The sequence below is a fragment of the Trichosurus vulpecula genome, chromosome 8, assembly GCF_011100635.1.
Source record: "Trichosurus vulpecula isolate mTriVul1 chromosome 8, mTriVul1.pri, whole genome shotgun sequence".
Classification (NCBI taxonomy): domain Eukaryota; kingdom Metazoa; phylum Chordata; class Mammalia; order Diprotodontia; family Phalangeridae; genus Trichosurus; species Trichosurus vulpecula.
In genome coordinates, this window is record NC_050580.1 from 20,907,003 (window position 1) to 20,922,566 (window position 15,564).

At 36.5% G+C, this 15,564-nt stretch overlaps 1 protein-coding gene across 1 annotated transcript in view; it reads right to left on the reverse strand.

Moving 5' to 3' along the window:
- Positions 1-389: 389 nt before the first annotated feature.
- IPMK (inositol polyphosphate multikinase) overlaps positions 390-15,564 on the reverse strand; it is a 92,805-nt gene continuing 77,630 nt past the window's right edge. Inside the window, exons 5-6 of the mRNA XM_036734917.1 lie at positions 7,951-8,032; positions 390-6,011 (exon numbers count right to left, since the gene is read on the reverse strand). Of these exons, the coding sequence (XP_036590812.1) occupies positions 5,389-6,011; positions 7,951-8,032 (705 nt within the window). The 3' untranslated portion in view covers positions 390-5,388. The remainder of the gene's footprint in view (positions 6,012-7,950; positions 8,033-15,564) is intronic.

Sequence of the window (15,564 nt, forward strand, 5' to 3'; positions counted from 1 at the left end):
CTGTAATGCCTCGTTCAATAACTCTGATAATCCTGGTGACGTAAAAGGTCCTTGTCATGCTTGCTGTCAAAATGATAACTCATACACTCAATCGTGTTTGATAGTGATCATGAGTCCCTGCAGTGGTTAATTTTAGCCTAAATCCTTAAATGATAGCTTTTTCAAACTCAAGTACAACTAGACTATCATTCTACGGGACAGGTATTCCCAAGAGATATTAGTCTACGTACAATACAGAAGGTGCCGTGTTTTGTGTGGTGATTTTTCAAAAAGAAACAAAATCTTGCTACAAAGTAGGAAATAAGTATAAGGAAGTCATAGGTCTGCAAAGTACAAACATCTTATCAAGTTATGGTATTATAAAATGAGAAATAGGTATTTGCTATAAATCAAGGGGGGAAAACATCACTGAAAATTTTTAATGGTTTGCCAAATATACAGTTATTAGGATGATCTAAATATCACTTAAATTATAAAACTGGAATAGATGATTCTATAAAATAATGAATACAAGTTACATATCAACAACCCCTGCAGTCCAGTAATGGCCCCCAAAGCCCAACAGCATGAATTACAGTCGAACACATTTTTAAGGAGACATAATTTAGACATTTAAATCAAAGTAACTAAGACCAGACTAAGTACATTCATTCAAGTACAATCAATTTAGCTTTTCATTTTATAATCATCAGTTAACAACAAAACTTTAGGTGCAATTTCACGTGTTCTCATACACTTTCCAGTCCAGTTCCCAGAGTAATAAAGTGTCTTTGTGCACTCCATTTTCTTTTTATAAGCAGGTGCAATATACATTGTTTATAGGATATTTCACTTCATATTTAAAGTTGTTAACACATACCATAGGTGAACACCATATTAAAACAACCCGAATAACTACAAAATTTCAAAGAAAAGACTTAAAAACACTCTAATTACTGTTTAAACACTTGAGTATGATCCCTCGTATGGGAGTCTATCAAAATAATTGGGAATAACTGATTCTAACATTGACTCCAAAAAGAGGGGCCTTCAACCCTTCCATGACATTAATAGTTTATGTTACAAGTTAATAATTTTGCCTACATTTCAAAAGGAACTTTTATCCTATCATATTCAAAGTATTTGCACTTTGAAAACACAGGATCAAGGTCTAAAATAAATATTAGTACAATAATATTATTAAATTGTTCTATATGAAAAAATGTGTGTATTTAGCTTGTGGATATGTAATAGAATTGTACTTCACAGTAATTTTACTACATTATTCTACTTTATATATCATTGAATGAACACTATAAGTAAAACGTACCATCTGGACAAGAAATAAGCAAACTTAAGGCCTTTGGATGTCATCTGTCATCATTACACAAACTCTAGGATTGAATAGGGGTAATGCCACTGTAGAATACGAACTCAAAGCATTTCCAACTAGGTTTTAGGAGCCATCTCAACTCTCAATACTGGATACATTTTGTATTTCACAGAAACATATTCAAAGATAATTTTTTAAAAAAAATTCATATCGTCTTAAGTATCAAACTAAATTTGGTCTGAAAATAATCACATTTTTTAAAATTATGACTTCTTCTTAGACGGTGACTAAGCTTTAATGTGAATTTTCATTTCTGATATCACATAAAGCATTTGAACTGATCCATGTTTTTGAAATTCCGACATTTTTTACATACTAGCCTCTTGAAAACTCCATCCTGGGATGTCACAGATTCCATAAATAAGGTTACAAAGGTACCAAATCAAGGGTTGAAGGCACTCAAGAGGGAAAGTTATTGCAAAGCGATGTAAACAATTTGAGAAGCAAACAAAATTTTAATCAGCAAATGGCAAAAGTTTTGACAAAAGGCTACTACCAAAGTGATAGCAACTCTTTAAAATGGACACTTTAAACTAGATCTTTAAATTATTTTGACAACAAATCTCTTAATGGTTCTACCCTCTTTCCTCCACTCTAAATTTTTTTTAAACTATATTCCAAATACATAAAAAGAACTTTGCAAGCCAGCACCTTGGGTAATGCCAGTCCTCTTAAACATCCACCTGTATCCAAGCTGAGAGGTGAAAATGTCTTACTCCGTTGAATGCGGTCTTAAAACTGGAAATGGTGAACTGGTAATGTGTAAAAAAAGAAAGAAAAATACAATCTTTCTGTACATGCATAACAATTAACCAACACTGGGTTGAAAATACAAGCTCCATGTTAAAGCCATTTAATAATATATGTTTTCATAGTTTTTTTTTGTAAAACTATTTAAATAAAATATTGAACATTTTTGTAATTGCTTAATAGTTTGTGATTCAATCTGTCATTTCCATCCATATTAAAAATACCAATTAATGTAAATACTTTGTTATAAAAACTATTGTATAATTTCAATTTTATTAGAGAAATGTTTACATAGTTATCACAATTCTCAGAAATTCCTCTGAGTGGATGCATTCACAGGGAATATGCTAAAACCAATATTTGTAATGCTTCCTTTGACAGCTATGACAACCCCATTAACATAAAAGGTCCTTGTCATGCTTATTGCTTAAATTAAAACTCTTATACACTTAACTGTTTGATAAATTGTGAACATGAGTTCCCACAGTGGTTAATTTTAGCACAAATCCCTAAATGATGATAGGTTTTGTTATTGTGGTTTTTTTTTTTTAACTTGAGGACTGTTGTTTAACCAGGTATATTCTGATTCATTAAGTTCTAGATAAGAAACTTTAAAAGGGGGCCTTAGATGACAATGATGTAAAAATGTAAACAAAAAGAATTAAACTCTAATCCCATCCCTGAAAAACAGATAAATTGCTTTGCTGTAAAAAGTGGATTTCGCTAACCAAAGATAGGATACTGATTTCACAAAAATATACCTGAAATGACAGGTGAAAACAACTCTGGTATTCTTATTCCATACTTTACTGATCTAGAATGTGCAAAAAAAAAAAAAAACCCAGTCCACAAATAACACAAATGTGTTAAACTCACAGTAGATGCACAAATGCTATTCTATGCAAAGGCTCTTGTCACAGTTAAATCAGACTTAAAATAATGTTAATCTTCTGAGTTTTGGGTTTAATGAACTCATAATATTAATGGCCTTTCTTAAGGAAAAAATAAAAGGTAATTTTCTTGAATTTGGTTTTTCTTTGCTTTTCTTTTTCAACCCAAAGATTTCACCGTTATTTTGCTGGCCTCATGGTGTGCAGTATAAAACAGAGACTACAGGGATAAGGGAGGGGGGCAGGAAGCATCCTAGAACAAATTATAAAAGCCCAATTACTGCTATCAGAGGATTTGAAACCAATTCTCAAAACTGATTCCTAAACTGTATTTTTCTCCTGCATATTAAATTATAAAATGCAACCAGATTTCAAAATGCTACAGAATTTATTAAGGTCCTGTTCAATCACAAAATGAACTCACATAGAGGAGCTCTATTTTTTCAGACTCAGGCATTTTGCATCCTAGTCTCTGAGTTAGGAAAGAAGTCAAGATCATTCCTGTCGTCCTACCCCCCAACCAAAAGAAAGAAGGAAGAAAGACAAGAAACTGGGGTTTATGAGCACAAATAACTGTCACCCTTACCAGTGGTTTAAAAACATTTTCTCTTTTCCAAGCTATCTACTGTGTGGAAGAGCCAAAAAACAACCAACAGCCAAGCAAACATTTTCCTGGAATGTGGCAAATTTAGAAATGAATCAAAATACAAGAATAAGTATATGGATTGCAATAAAAAAGATTTAAAAAAACCAAACAACAATAATCAACATTTCCCCTTCAACTTAATCTACAACTTAAAAACAAAAGGACCCAAGTATTTCTGACTGTTTTTCAACAGACTCTGACTTCAGTCTACAAGATGCAAACTAACCTTGAAGCCAGAACTACAATGTGTTTTGTCTTATGTTTTCACCTCTAAGCAAAACTGAAACTAAACTCAAGTAAACTCCCAATGACATTTTTCCATTATGAACTAGTCTTTCAAATTATGACTGACTTAAATAGAACCAAAAGAATGCAACAAAATATAGCCCTACCCCTACCAAAAATGAATGTGAAAAAAGTTTCAGGTATACGATTTCAAAAAAAGGCTATGGCATCATGAAAGTTTTTTTTTTTCTTGTTCACTTACAGCAAATACTTAAGAATCCAATTTTTCAATTTCTATAAAAATACCTAAGAATGTGTGCAAAGTGGCATCTTCCCTCAATAAAATTCAATTCTAAAGATAAAAGTCATCGTTGGATGTGATCTGAAATGTAAGACTATATATACTTATAATTCAACTCTACTGCCTTGGATACAATAGTAGAAAGTTGGATTTTATGAAAAAAGCTCTGAATCCTATTATAATACACCAAAGGAAAAAAAATTTACTTCTGAATAATCACTCACGATCATAAGGAAGGACAGCTGTCCTTCCTTATAACTGAGACATTACTTTAGTAACAAGTCCATATGGTTTCTCACAAACAAATGGTGGTAAAATGAAATGGCCTCTAAGAGGAAAAACACTATCAAAATTAAAAAAATTATAAAGGCAGAACTTCTATCCTCCATTGAGTTAAGAATTTTAATTCTCTCAGGGAAGAAAACTGTAAAAATGCACTCATCTTTGAAATGTAAGACTTTTTTAAAAGAGGGAATTTTTTTTTTTTTTGCTCAGGGCAATAACAATCAGTGCCCTTCAGATTCCAAACCATTTTTATTATTTCAGACAGACAGTGTAGGAAGTCTATTATTATCTTTCAACAAACTATTTTGGAAATAAAAGGGATTGTCTTTTTTAAATGCAACAAGAATATTATCCACTTTGAGAAAGAAGCACCTTAGCACCTGTGAGCTGCTGGTCTGAACATGGAAGAGAGAATCTACACTTTATCACTATTACTTCTTCATCACCTCGGACTTTCTCCAGTTTAGTGACTTGGTCCGGGCCACAGAAGAGATTGAGGACATCAACTTATCCCTTCTAGTTTTCCACCTATTTTCTAATCACTATGGCTCAACGGCAAGGCTGGGTGGACAGGGGTGCACTGATGAATTTGCTACAGGAAGCTAAAACCGAACCCTTCAAACTCAAGAGTTTTTATTTAACTTAGGCCAAAGAGACATAGATTAAGTCATGTACCACCACATCCCCCTGCTTAACATTTCCTATGTCTTTTTCTTTGTTCATAGTCTTTTAACGAACAACTATTAATTAGTTTTCCTGAGTAAGAGTATAAAAAAGTGAACCCTTCTACCAAAAAGTACAAAGACAAATAAAATGTAGTTGAATCACAATACAAATCTGTTACATAACATTACAAGGGCAGAGATTCGTTGCTGCTCTTCGTTATCATTGGCCCCATAAAAAGAACGTAGCAAAGAATTTAATTATCTAAAATATTTTGCAGTACAGTAATTAGATGTTTCAGCCCATAAACATATCCCTCATCCTTTGTGTTGCTAGGAAACACATGAGCAAAATCGATCATCCGCACTTCCACATCTGCACTTTCAAGGAGTTCTGCAGGACGGTGGTAGAAGACTTTTTCCAGTTGAGAGAGAACATTGCCATTCAAGTGTTCCTGTGACATACAATTGCTGCTTTTCCATACATTGCCTTGCTCCCTATTTTCAACTTTCAATGAAGTCTGACCGTGATGATTCTTGGAATATGCTTCTTTATGACGCACATACACTTTGCCTACAGAGGCCCCCACTTTTCCATTCTCTGCAGAACTCAGTAAGTGAATGTTGTTGTTATATTCGAGCACTCCGGAATCTGGCAGCTGTCCTTTGGCCCAAAAGGTCTTCTCTGCTGAAGTTCCATCACCCAATTTGTGAGCTGCTGGCAGAGATGAGCCCTCATAAACAAACAGTAAGGAACTTGCATAAAAGTTAAGTTGACTCTGGCTTTCAAACCACTGAAGAATTTTCTCAATCTTCTGAATGCTGGCAGCAATTGCATCTTTTCTCAAACAGTAACCATTATGAAAAAATCTGGCCACTCCTACCAAAAGGAAAACAAGATCATTACAGGGAAATGATAAACAAAGCTGTCGCTCACTTTTTGGAGTCTCCTCTCAGACCACAGAGAACACTAGCAACACTCCACCCTATTCTACTCCTTCACTTTGGAGGGAGAACAACAAGAATAACATTCAGAGACAGTTTTCTATTTGACAGTATTTTGTGCAGTGGAAAATATCAGAATCACAGCCACACAAATAGAAATGTGCCATTTAGGCAAAGAGGTTGGAACAGAAACGGTTCCATTCACAAATTTTCAACAGCCCTCCTTTCCTAGAGGACTTGATCTCAATCACCATTATGACAAACTCTAGAAGGGATATTTGTCCAGTAGAGTTTGAGTGAAAGTCAGCAGCTTATCTCACATTTAGAAGAAGCTGAAATCCCTACTTTTTAGTATCTATTCATCCAAACTAAATTCAAATGAAAAAGAATGTAAAAGCCAGTCAGTATCTTTGCAACCCAGCACTCCATGTGGTACCTGGTACATGGCTAGCACTGAATAAATGCTTGTAGATGGAGTTAACATTCCAGACAGCTCCATCTTTATTGATCTTTATTCTAACTAAAACAACATTCTGTGTATGAAGGTTCAGCTAACTTTCAAGGGCTGTTTATGCAGTATTTGAAGTTTGGACTCAATAGATCACTCTTTACCCATAGCTCAAAATTTTTTATGATTCCCTTTCTATACCCATTTGAGATTCAAGAGGCACACACTGCTCATCATTAACATAGACTAAGTGGCGCCTGTATTCTAAAATATGAACTACTCAAAGAACAAGCATGGAGGCTATTTAGCCTGGAGGATTATTTTAATCAACTATTGTGACAAAAGCTAGTCTGAATGCTGGGTATATTATCATTGTAGTACAAGGAAGAAAATGGAGTCAAACATACCAAGAGGATTCTTACTCTTAAGGTCATAGGTATGGATAATGTGTTTTCTGCACACATAAGAAAAATTCTCACAAAAACTCCTTTAAACTCTATAAATTTTTCACCACCTTAGGCTTGGCTACAATTGAATCCTCAACAAAATTTACCAGGAAATCTACATATGCAGAACATCTTTTGCCACAAAAACTTTATGCACATATCTTGTAAAAATTTGTCTTAAAAAGAAAAAACAAAACACCTCAAACTCCATTTAATGAGTTATCATACATGGCACAAGAAAGCAGGGGAAAAAACCCTAAAGGTACTTTTACTATATGGTTCCTCCACACTAACGTCCTATTCTGGTTCATCATTAGTATATAGTTGGGACCCAGGGCTCTAAAAGGTGATACCCATGAGGCACAAGGCTAGCAGGCCCTACCCAATTTGGGAAAGGCTTCAAGTAATCAACCCAGAGACGCCAGCATTTCTGTTCGGCAAGGTTAGCTGAAACAACTGTTTACCAAGTTGGCTAAAGAGTGAAAGTTTTTTAGCCACAAAAACTCCTGAAAACTGTCTATCAAGCTGTAGAGGGGTTGAAATCAGCTTCAGTGGAGGAAGTACCAACCCCTACCAAGAAAATCTGCTTAAAGCATCTTAAATTACATTGGAAGTGTTCTCACTAAATATGATAATTACTGGTTTAGAGCTAATAGAAACTTAAGAGGTTACCTGGTGAAATGACTTCATTTTCCCTCTCCAAGGAAACTGGGCCAAAGATATACAATAACTTGGCCAAGGTCTTAACAGCTATTAAAAGTAGCAGAGCTGGTATTTGAACCTCTACCCTTCTTATTAAATTCTCCCATTCACTGCCCATCCATGTTTTATTTTTGAAAGTCTCACATTCCTCTACTAGAAACTCATTTTGATAATAACTTCTAACTCCCACTTGAGGAGGGATAATACAGTAACGTAGCTTCAAGAATACTAGAATATCATAAAATCCAATTAAATCATACACACCACCACCTGCTTACCATCTTTGACTGTTTCTTTAGTCAAACTTCTTCCATAGTGCTGGTTCTGTGTCTCATAACTATCAGAATGGGCATGATAAACCTGACAAGAAAAAAAAAAAAGAGAACATATACATTGTAGGAATAAGTATTTTGGGAGTTCTCAATCATAAACTTAATTCCACATGAAGAAGTCAACATCACTCTCCAGTGCTTTGAGTCCATGAATAATTTCAAAGGTAACAAATCTTGTCTTGGATAGAGTAGATAGAAGGCAGGGAGGCCAATCAGAAGGTCACTGCCCAGGTGAGAGGTGATGAGGGCCTGAAATTTTGTGTCAACAGTGTTAGTGGAGAGAATGGCATGGAAGAGATGCATTGCGGGAATGCATAAGTGGGGTAAGGAAAAGTGAGGGATCAAAGATGGTGCCAAAGTTACAAGGACATCATTAAGAATGCCTGAAAGACAGACACAGAATAAAAATGGTGGTCTGATAAAAAGTGTACTACTTCTTAGGTGAATCCAGCAAAGCAGGACTTTCAATCATGCTATCAGACTCAGTAAAAACAATCATTAAAAATATGGAGAGATAAACAAGGAAGGGACTTCATTCTGAAGGATCTGCAGGTAACCAACCAATAGCAATACTAAAATGCTAGGCTCCAAATGCCTTAACATTTCCATTTACAAAGGAAACAGTAATTGAAGTATAAGAAGACCAGCACAATAAAAGTAAAAATGCTTTAATATTCCTGTCGATTTTGTATAATTCTCACATAAAGATAAGAAAAACAAAGTAGACCTGAGCAGGATGCCTGAGAGACTAAAGCAAAAAGACTTATGGTGTATTCTGAATGGGAATTGCTCAAGAAAATACATATTGCTCAACACTATATAGAACTTCTACAAATGTATTTTTGTGACTGCTTATACATACTTATAATGGGGGCTTTGTTTTCTTTTCTTGCTCAACTTGAGGTGGATGAAAATTTTTTTTTAAAAAATACAAGTAAATAGGTAATTTTACAACTATTTTCTAGTAGAATTCTTGATCTAAGTTCTAGGTTAAAAAAGAGAAAATTCAAACTACACAAAACTTAGAAGTTTAATAAAATAAATGAAGACCAAATTAAAAGAGAAAATGTAGCATGAAGAATATAACCAATATTACACAGTCAATGACCCCCAAAAGTAATTTATATCCATGATAATAGGAGAGAACTGACAGCCATATGTACCAAGGAACCAATGCCAATAGATGAGTGCTGAAAGGATAGGAAGTTTTCCAAATTCCTGACAGCCATAAACGACACATGAAAACATGCTCCACAGCACTGATAAAAAGAGAAAGTCATACGAAAATAATTTTATCATTTCTTGCCATGCCTCCAAAATTAGAGAAAATAACAAACAGGAAACCATCAATATTTGATTTTTTTTATTTTGAAATTCACAAACACAAAATAAAATGATTTATATACTGCATAAAATAGAAAAAGATGAATGAAAAAAAATAAGGATCACAGCCATCACAATTATGCCTGCCCCTGCTGGGAGACACACTGTTCTACCCAAAACAAGGGGAGTTATGGGATCCTATTCACTAACTACTATCCTCAATGCAAAGCCTGCCCTCCAAGGAGTCCCTCTAGCTGCCAAGAGGGGGTAACGTAGGTGCAGGGGTGGGATAAGGAGATGAGAGGGCTTCTGAAAGGCACTGACCATCTGCTGCAGAGTCCTAACTACCATTAGAGGCTACGCTGGCTTAGAAAGGGAGAGGTTTAGAGTTTGCACAGGAATGTTAAGGACAGATACAGCTATGTCAAAAACAAGCTTTATAACTGGCAGAACACGGAAGAGGAGACACCACTCATCTCACCACCCTCTGACCTGCCAAACTGGAGCACTAGCTGTACGTGACTTTCTGTCTTTTGTCTCTTGTCTCCATAAACCAGCTACCTACCTTTCAGAAGACACGCACACGCACACATTTCATTTCTGCCTCTCCAAATCCTTGTTTTCCTTAAAAGCAGGCCAGATGTCACACCCTCCACAAAGACATGAGTGATCACTGTCACTGTCCCCTCTTCCTTCCCCAGTTGGTTCATTCTTTTTTCTTCTTCAAATAACCTTGTACATATTTGCCTCTCCCCTAAGTATCTCTCCTGAATACTCAGCTCTACAAACATTTGCTTAAGCACTTACTGTGTTGCCAGGCACGGAGGGAGGTGACAAACATTTGCTGCACTGAACATTAGCAGTGGAAAGGGACCTTAGAGATCATGGAGTCCAACTAAAATGGAGGCCCCAAAATGTGCTGGATCTGGAGGCCGAGAACCTGGCAAGGACCCTGGCTCTGCAGCTTCTGTGTCCTTGGGCAGGTGCCTTGGTCTCTGAAGACACTACTGAGCCCTCTTCTCTCCCTCTGGACTTTTCATGTCCCTCTTCTCACTTGGGTCTCCTCCAATCTCCTTTCACGGAAACATATTTCTAGCATTGTCCCAACAGTAGATGTTCCCCATACCTTTGTCCTAGGCCCTCTGCTCTCCTCCCTTTACAGTCCCTCACTTGGTGACTTCATCAGCTTCCCTGAGTTTAGGATGCTCTGATTCCAGACTGATACATCCAGGGCTGGACCCCTGAGACCTCTAGCCCCACATCACCAACTGCCTAGTGAACTTTTCAAACTGGATGCTGTATAAACATCTCCAAGTCAACATTTCCAAAACAGAACTCCTCTTTCTTTCTTTATATAGAGGACGCCACCATCACTTCTAATCACCTAAGATCACACACTCTTTGATCCAGGAACTCTGGCCTCCTGCCTACTGCAAATACAAGACACTTCCATCTCTCACTCCGGACATTCTCTCTAGCTGTTGCCCATGCCTGAATACTCTGACTCCTTGACTCTGCCTATCAGCTTCCCTGGTTAAATCCCAACAAAAATCCCAACCCCTCTTGAATTCTAGTGCCTTTTGCAATTTATCCTATGTAGAGCTTATTTTATACATATTTGTTTGCCTGTTATCTCCCTCATTACACTGTAAGCTCCTTGAGGGCAGGGGCTGTCTTTTGCCCTTTTCCTATCCCTAGTGCTTAGTAGGTACCTATAGTAGGTGCTTAGTAAAAGATTACTAATTGACTAAATAATCCTCTATTTGCTTGCACTGTGAATCCTCCGCCTCCCCACCTCTTCCTCTAACATCTCTCCACAAAAATGGCGCTCCTCACCCCTCCCCTTACCCTATACCACCACACTGCCTCAGAGCCCAGGATCATCATATTTCCGAACCAGAAGAGACCTTTGAGATCACCACTACCATTTACATAGAGCTTGAAGGTTGACAAAGAACATTCCAGGCTAACTCATCTGATCCCAACAGCCCTGTTCAATGACCATTCAAAGCACTATTATGCCCATTATACAAATGAGGAAACTGTGGCTCAAGGGACTTAAGAAACCTGAACATGGTCACAAATCCAATAAGCGCTAAAAGTCTGGTTCAGTACAACTCTCATCATATTATACATGAAGAAAAATGTGGTCAGTCAGAGAAGTAAAACAGGTTAATAGCGTGAACAGAGAAGCTTCCTGGGTTAAGTCTTAATATGTCAAGGATTTTATGTGAAGTGTTCAAAGCTTCCCAAAATTACCAAAAACAGTAAAATTAAAATATTTAACAAAATAAATTCCAAAATAAAATATAATTTTGTAGGTGATGTCATTACCAAGGCTGCCGATACACAGACTTCTCCCACAACATATTCTATCTAGAAGTACACGTACTTCACCATTACTTACATTTTATGGGTACCATTAGTTAAAAATTATGGCAGACGTACCCTATGCATAGTCTCCCCAGAACACTGGAGTGTTCTTGCATCACAGACTTCTCTTCCACACACAGAGCATTACGTCACCCATGCTAGAAACCATCTTCCCCTTTACCTCTACCTGGTAAAGTCCCTTACTCCAAGATTCTGCCCAGGTTCCATCTTCTATACAAATAAAGCCTCTTAAGATCCCATCAGCTTCTAGTCTACTGCCTATGAGTGTACATGCATGTGTGAGAGAGAGGGTGTGTGTGCGCGTGTGTGTGTGTGTCTGTGTCTGTGTCTGTATCTACCTTCTCCATCCCACCATATCTTTACCTTGTATTCATTCTGCATATGCTTCCATGGACACGTTGGGTCCCTTGCTAGAATGTGCACTTCTGAAGAATGAGGACTACGTCATGTTGTCTTAGTATGCCTAGCATCAAGCTCAGGAGGCACATACTAAGTTATTGATTGCCTAATCCTTGACAATGCCTAGCACACTGTGGGTACCTACAATAGTTTTTATTTGATTCTATCAGTTTTAAATATTTTTGTTGTAATATCATATAAAAACTTCCACAACCAGGAAATTACTTTAGCACAAATTCTGTTTATAATACTGATAGATGGATTTGTGTCTGTAGCTGTTGTCTTACCAAATATCCCTAATAAAGGGATATTTATTAATAAATTAATTAATTTCTTTGCCAAAGCAACGTTCAAAGGGAGCAAAGGAGGCCTCAATCTAAAATCAACCACTACTGTGGCACAGAACAAAACTCAGAAGGGCAAGAGTTTTCTACCCTACCCACATCAGCGGCAGCAGCCATGCTGCCACTGCCACCACTACCACAGCCACTGCCACTGCCACAGTACTTTTCTAGCCAAACTGTAGTTGCCAAAGAGCCAAACTGACTGACATTTTCACTTATCCATGAATTTTGTTCATATTATGTTTGGGGGAAAATACTTTATAGAATGAAAACATGAAGAATTAGAATGAATACTGAATAAATTCCTTATTTATGGAAAACAACTGTTCTTTTTAAGAGAGCAACTTTTGCCCAGTATACAAAATTTAATTCCTATTTACCAATCCAAGAGCTCAGAGGCTCAGTGATCTATTTTGCACCAAAGAACTTCCTTATTTTTCATCCATTAATGAAGGGAAAGCGGTCAGGATACATTCGTTGACATCATGAGAAAAAAAGGATCAATGACTGTAGCCTACACCAAGCAAAATCGGAGATTTTGATGACAGCTCTGAAGGACTTAGGATGAAAAATGCTAACAATCCCCAGGGAAAGAGCTGACGGCGTCTGAATACAGACTGAAGCGACTTTGGGGCTTTTGAGGAGTCTTTTTCCACTTTATTTTTCTTGAGTTTTTTAATTTGTGTTTTCTTTCACAATATGACTATTATGGAAGTGTTTTGCATGACTGCCCATGTATACATAATCTATATGGAATTGCTTAAGCCTTCTCAAAGAGGAGGAGTGGGGAGGGAGGAAGGGAGAGAATTTGGAACTCAAAGTTTTAAAAACAAATATCAAATTGTTGTTCATATGTAATGGGAAAAATTAAAATATAAATACAAAAAAATATTTAAATAGGGGATTTGTTCTAATTGACATTCTTCAAAAATTCTCCATATGTAGCTTTATTGCTCTCTCAGACGTTGGTATTATTATGAAAAAAAATGTAGATTATCTCTTGGCATTACTCTGTGAATATTCACTCTAGCATCTCATTATTCTTAAGTGGTACCACATCACCTTATTTCAATCGCTCAATCACAGAATTGCAAAATCAAGTTATGATGCGTGCCACCATACCCGTAGTTATATTTTTCTCTTCTAAAAGGTGCATTTCCTATAACTGTAGGCAATATAATATACTTGAGACTCTACCTGCCAAGACAAATCCAGGAACTATATGAACACAATTACAAAACATGTTTCACACAAATAAAGTCAGATCTAAACAATGGGAAAAATATCAATTGCTCATGGGTAGGCTGAATCGATATAATAAAAATGACAATTCTACAGAACTTTATTTATTCAGTGCCATACCAAACTATCAAAAAAATGTACAGAGATAGAAAAAATTCATCTGGGGGCAGCTAGGTGGCACAGTGAGTAGAGCACCAGCCCTGGAGTCAGGAGTACCTGAGTTCAAAGCCAGTCTCAGACACTTGACACACTTACTAGCTGTGTGACCTTGGGAAAGTCACTTAACCTCAACTGCCCTGCCTTCACCCCTCCAAAAAAAAAAAAGATAAAAAAGAATGACTTTGAGAGAACAACTCATTTTAAAAAAATTTCATCTGGAAGAACAAAGGTCAAGAATATCAAGGAAATTAATGAAAATAAATGTGAAGGAAGGTGATCTACCCACACCAGATCTCAAACTATTATAAAGCGGTAATCATCAAAACTAGCTAAGAAATAGAGTGGTGGATCAGTGGAATAGATTAAGTATACAAGACACAGTAGTAGATGACCACAGTATTCTAGTGTTTGATAAACCCAAAGACCCCAAGGGGGGGAAGGGGGAGAGGGGCAGGGAGAGACAAGAATTCACTATTTAATGAAAACAGTATGGCAGAAACTAGTTAGAGACCTACATTTTACACCATATACCAAGGTAAGAATGAAATGGGTACATGATTTAAACATAAAAGTGATACCATAAGCAAATTAGAAGAGCAAGGAATAATTTACTTGCCAGACCTATAGAAGAGAAGAATTCATGACCAAGAAAGAGATAGAGAATATTATGAAATGTAAAATGGATTATTTTGATCATATTAAATGAAAAAGGGGAAAACTGGGGGAAACTACAGCAAGTGTCTCTGATAAAGGTCTAATTTATCACATATATAGAGAAATGAGTCAAATTTATATGTCATTCCCCAATTAACAAATGGTCAAAGGATATGAACAAGTAGTTTTCAGATAAAGAAATCAAAGCTATCTATAGTCATATTTTTTAAATGCTCTAAATCATTATTGATTAGAAAAATGCAAATTAAAACAACTCTGAGGTATCATCACTTCACACCTATCAGATCTGCTAACATGACAGAAAAGGTAAATGACAAATGTTAGAGGGGATGTGGGAAAACTGGGATAATAATACACTGTTCGTGGAGTTGTGAACTTATCCAACCATTCTGAAGAACAATTTGGAGCTATGCCCAAAGGAATATAAAACTGTGCATACACTTTGATCGAGCAACACCACTAGGTCTGTATCTCAAAGAGATTTTTTTTAAAAGGGGAGGAGGGGCTGCATTGGGGGGTGGGGGGGGAAGGTGAGGAAGAGACCTATTCATACAAAACTATTTATAGCAGCTCTTTTTGCGGTGGCAAAGAACTAGAAATTGAGGAGATGCCCATCAATTGAGGAATGACTGAACAAGTTGTGGTACATGATTTATGATGGGACATTATTTGAAAAATGAAGAGCAAGATGCTTTCAGAAAAACCTGCAAAGACTTAAATGAACTGATGTAGAAGTGAGTAGAAACAGAAGAACATTGTATAGAGACAGCAATATCATAGGATGATCGACTGTGAGTGGGTGACTTAGCTATTCTCAGCAATACAATTATCCAGGACAATTCCAAAGGACTCATGATGAAAAATGCAATTCCCCTCCAGGGGAAAGAACAGATGAAGTCTGAATGTAGATCAAAGTATACTTTTCCTTAACTTTATTTTTTTGAGATGGGGGGGAGGTCTGTGCTTTCTTTTACAACATGACTAATATGAAAATATGTTTTGCATGACTACACATGTATAACCT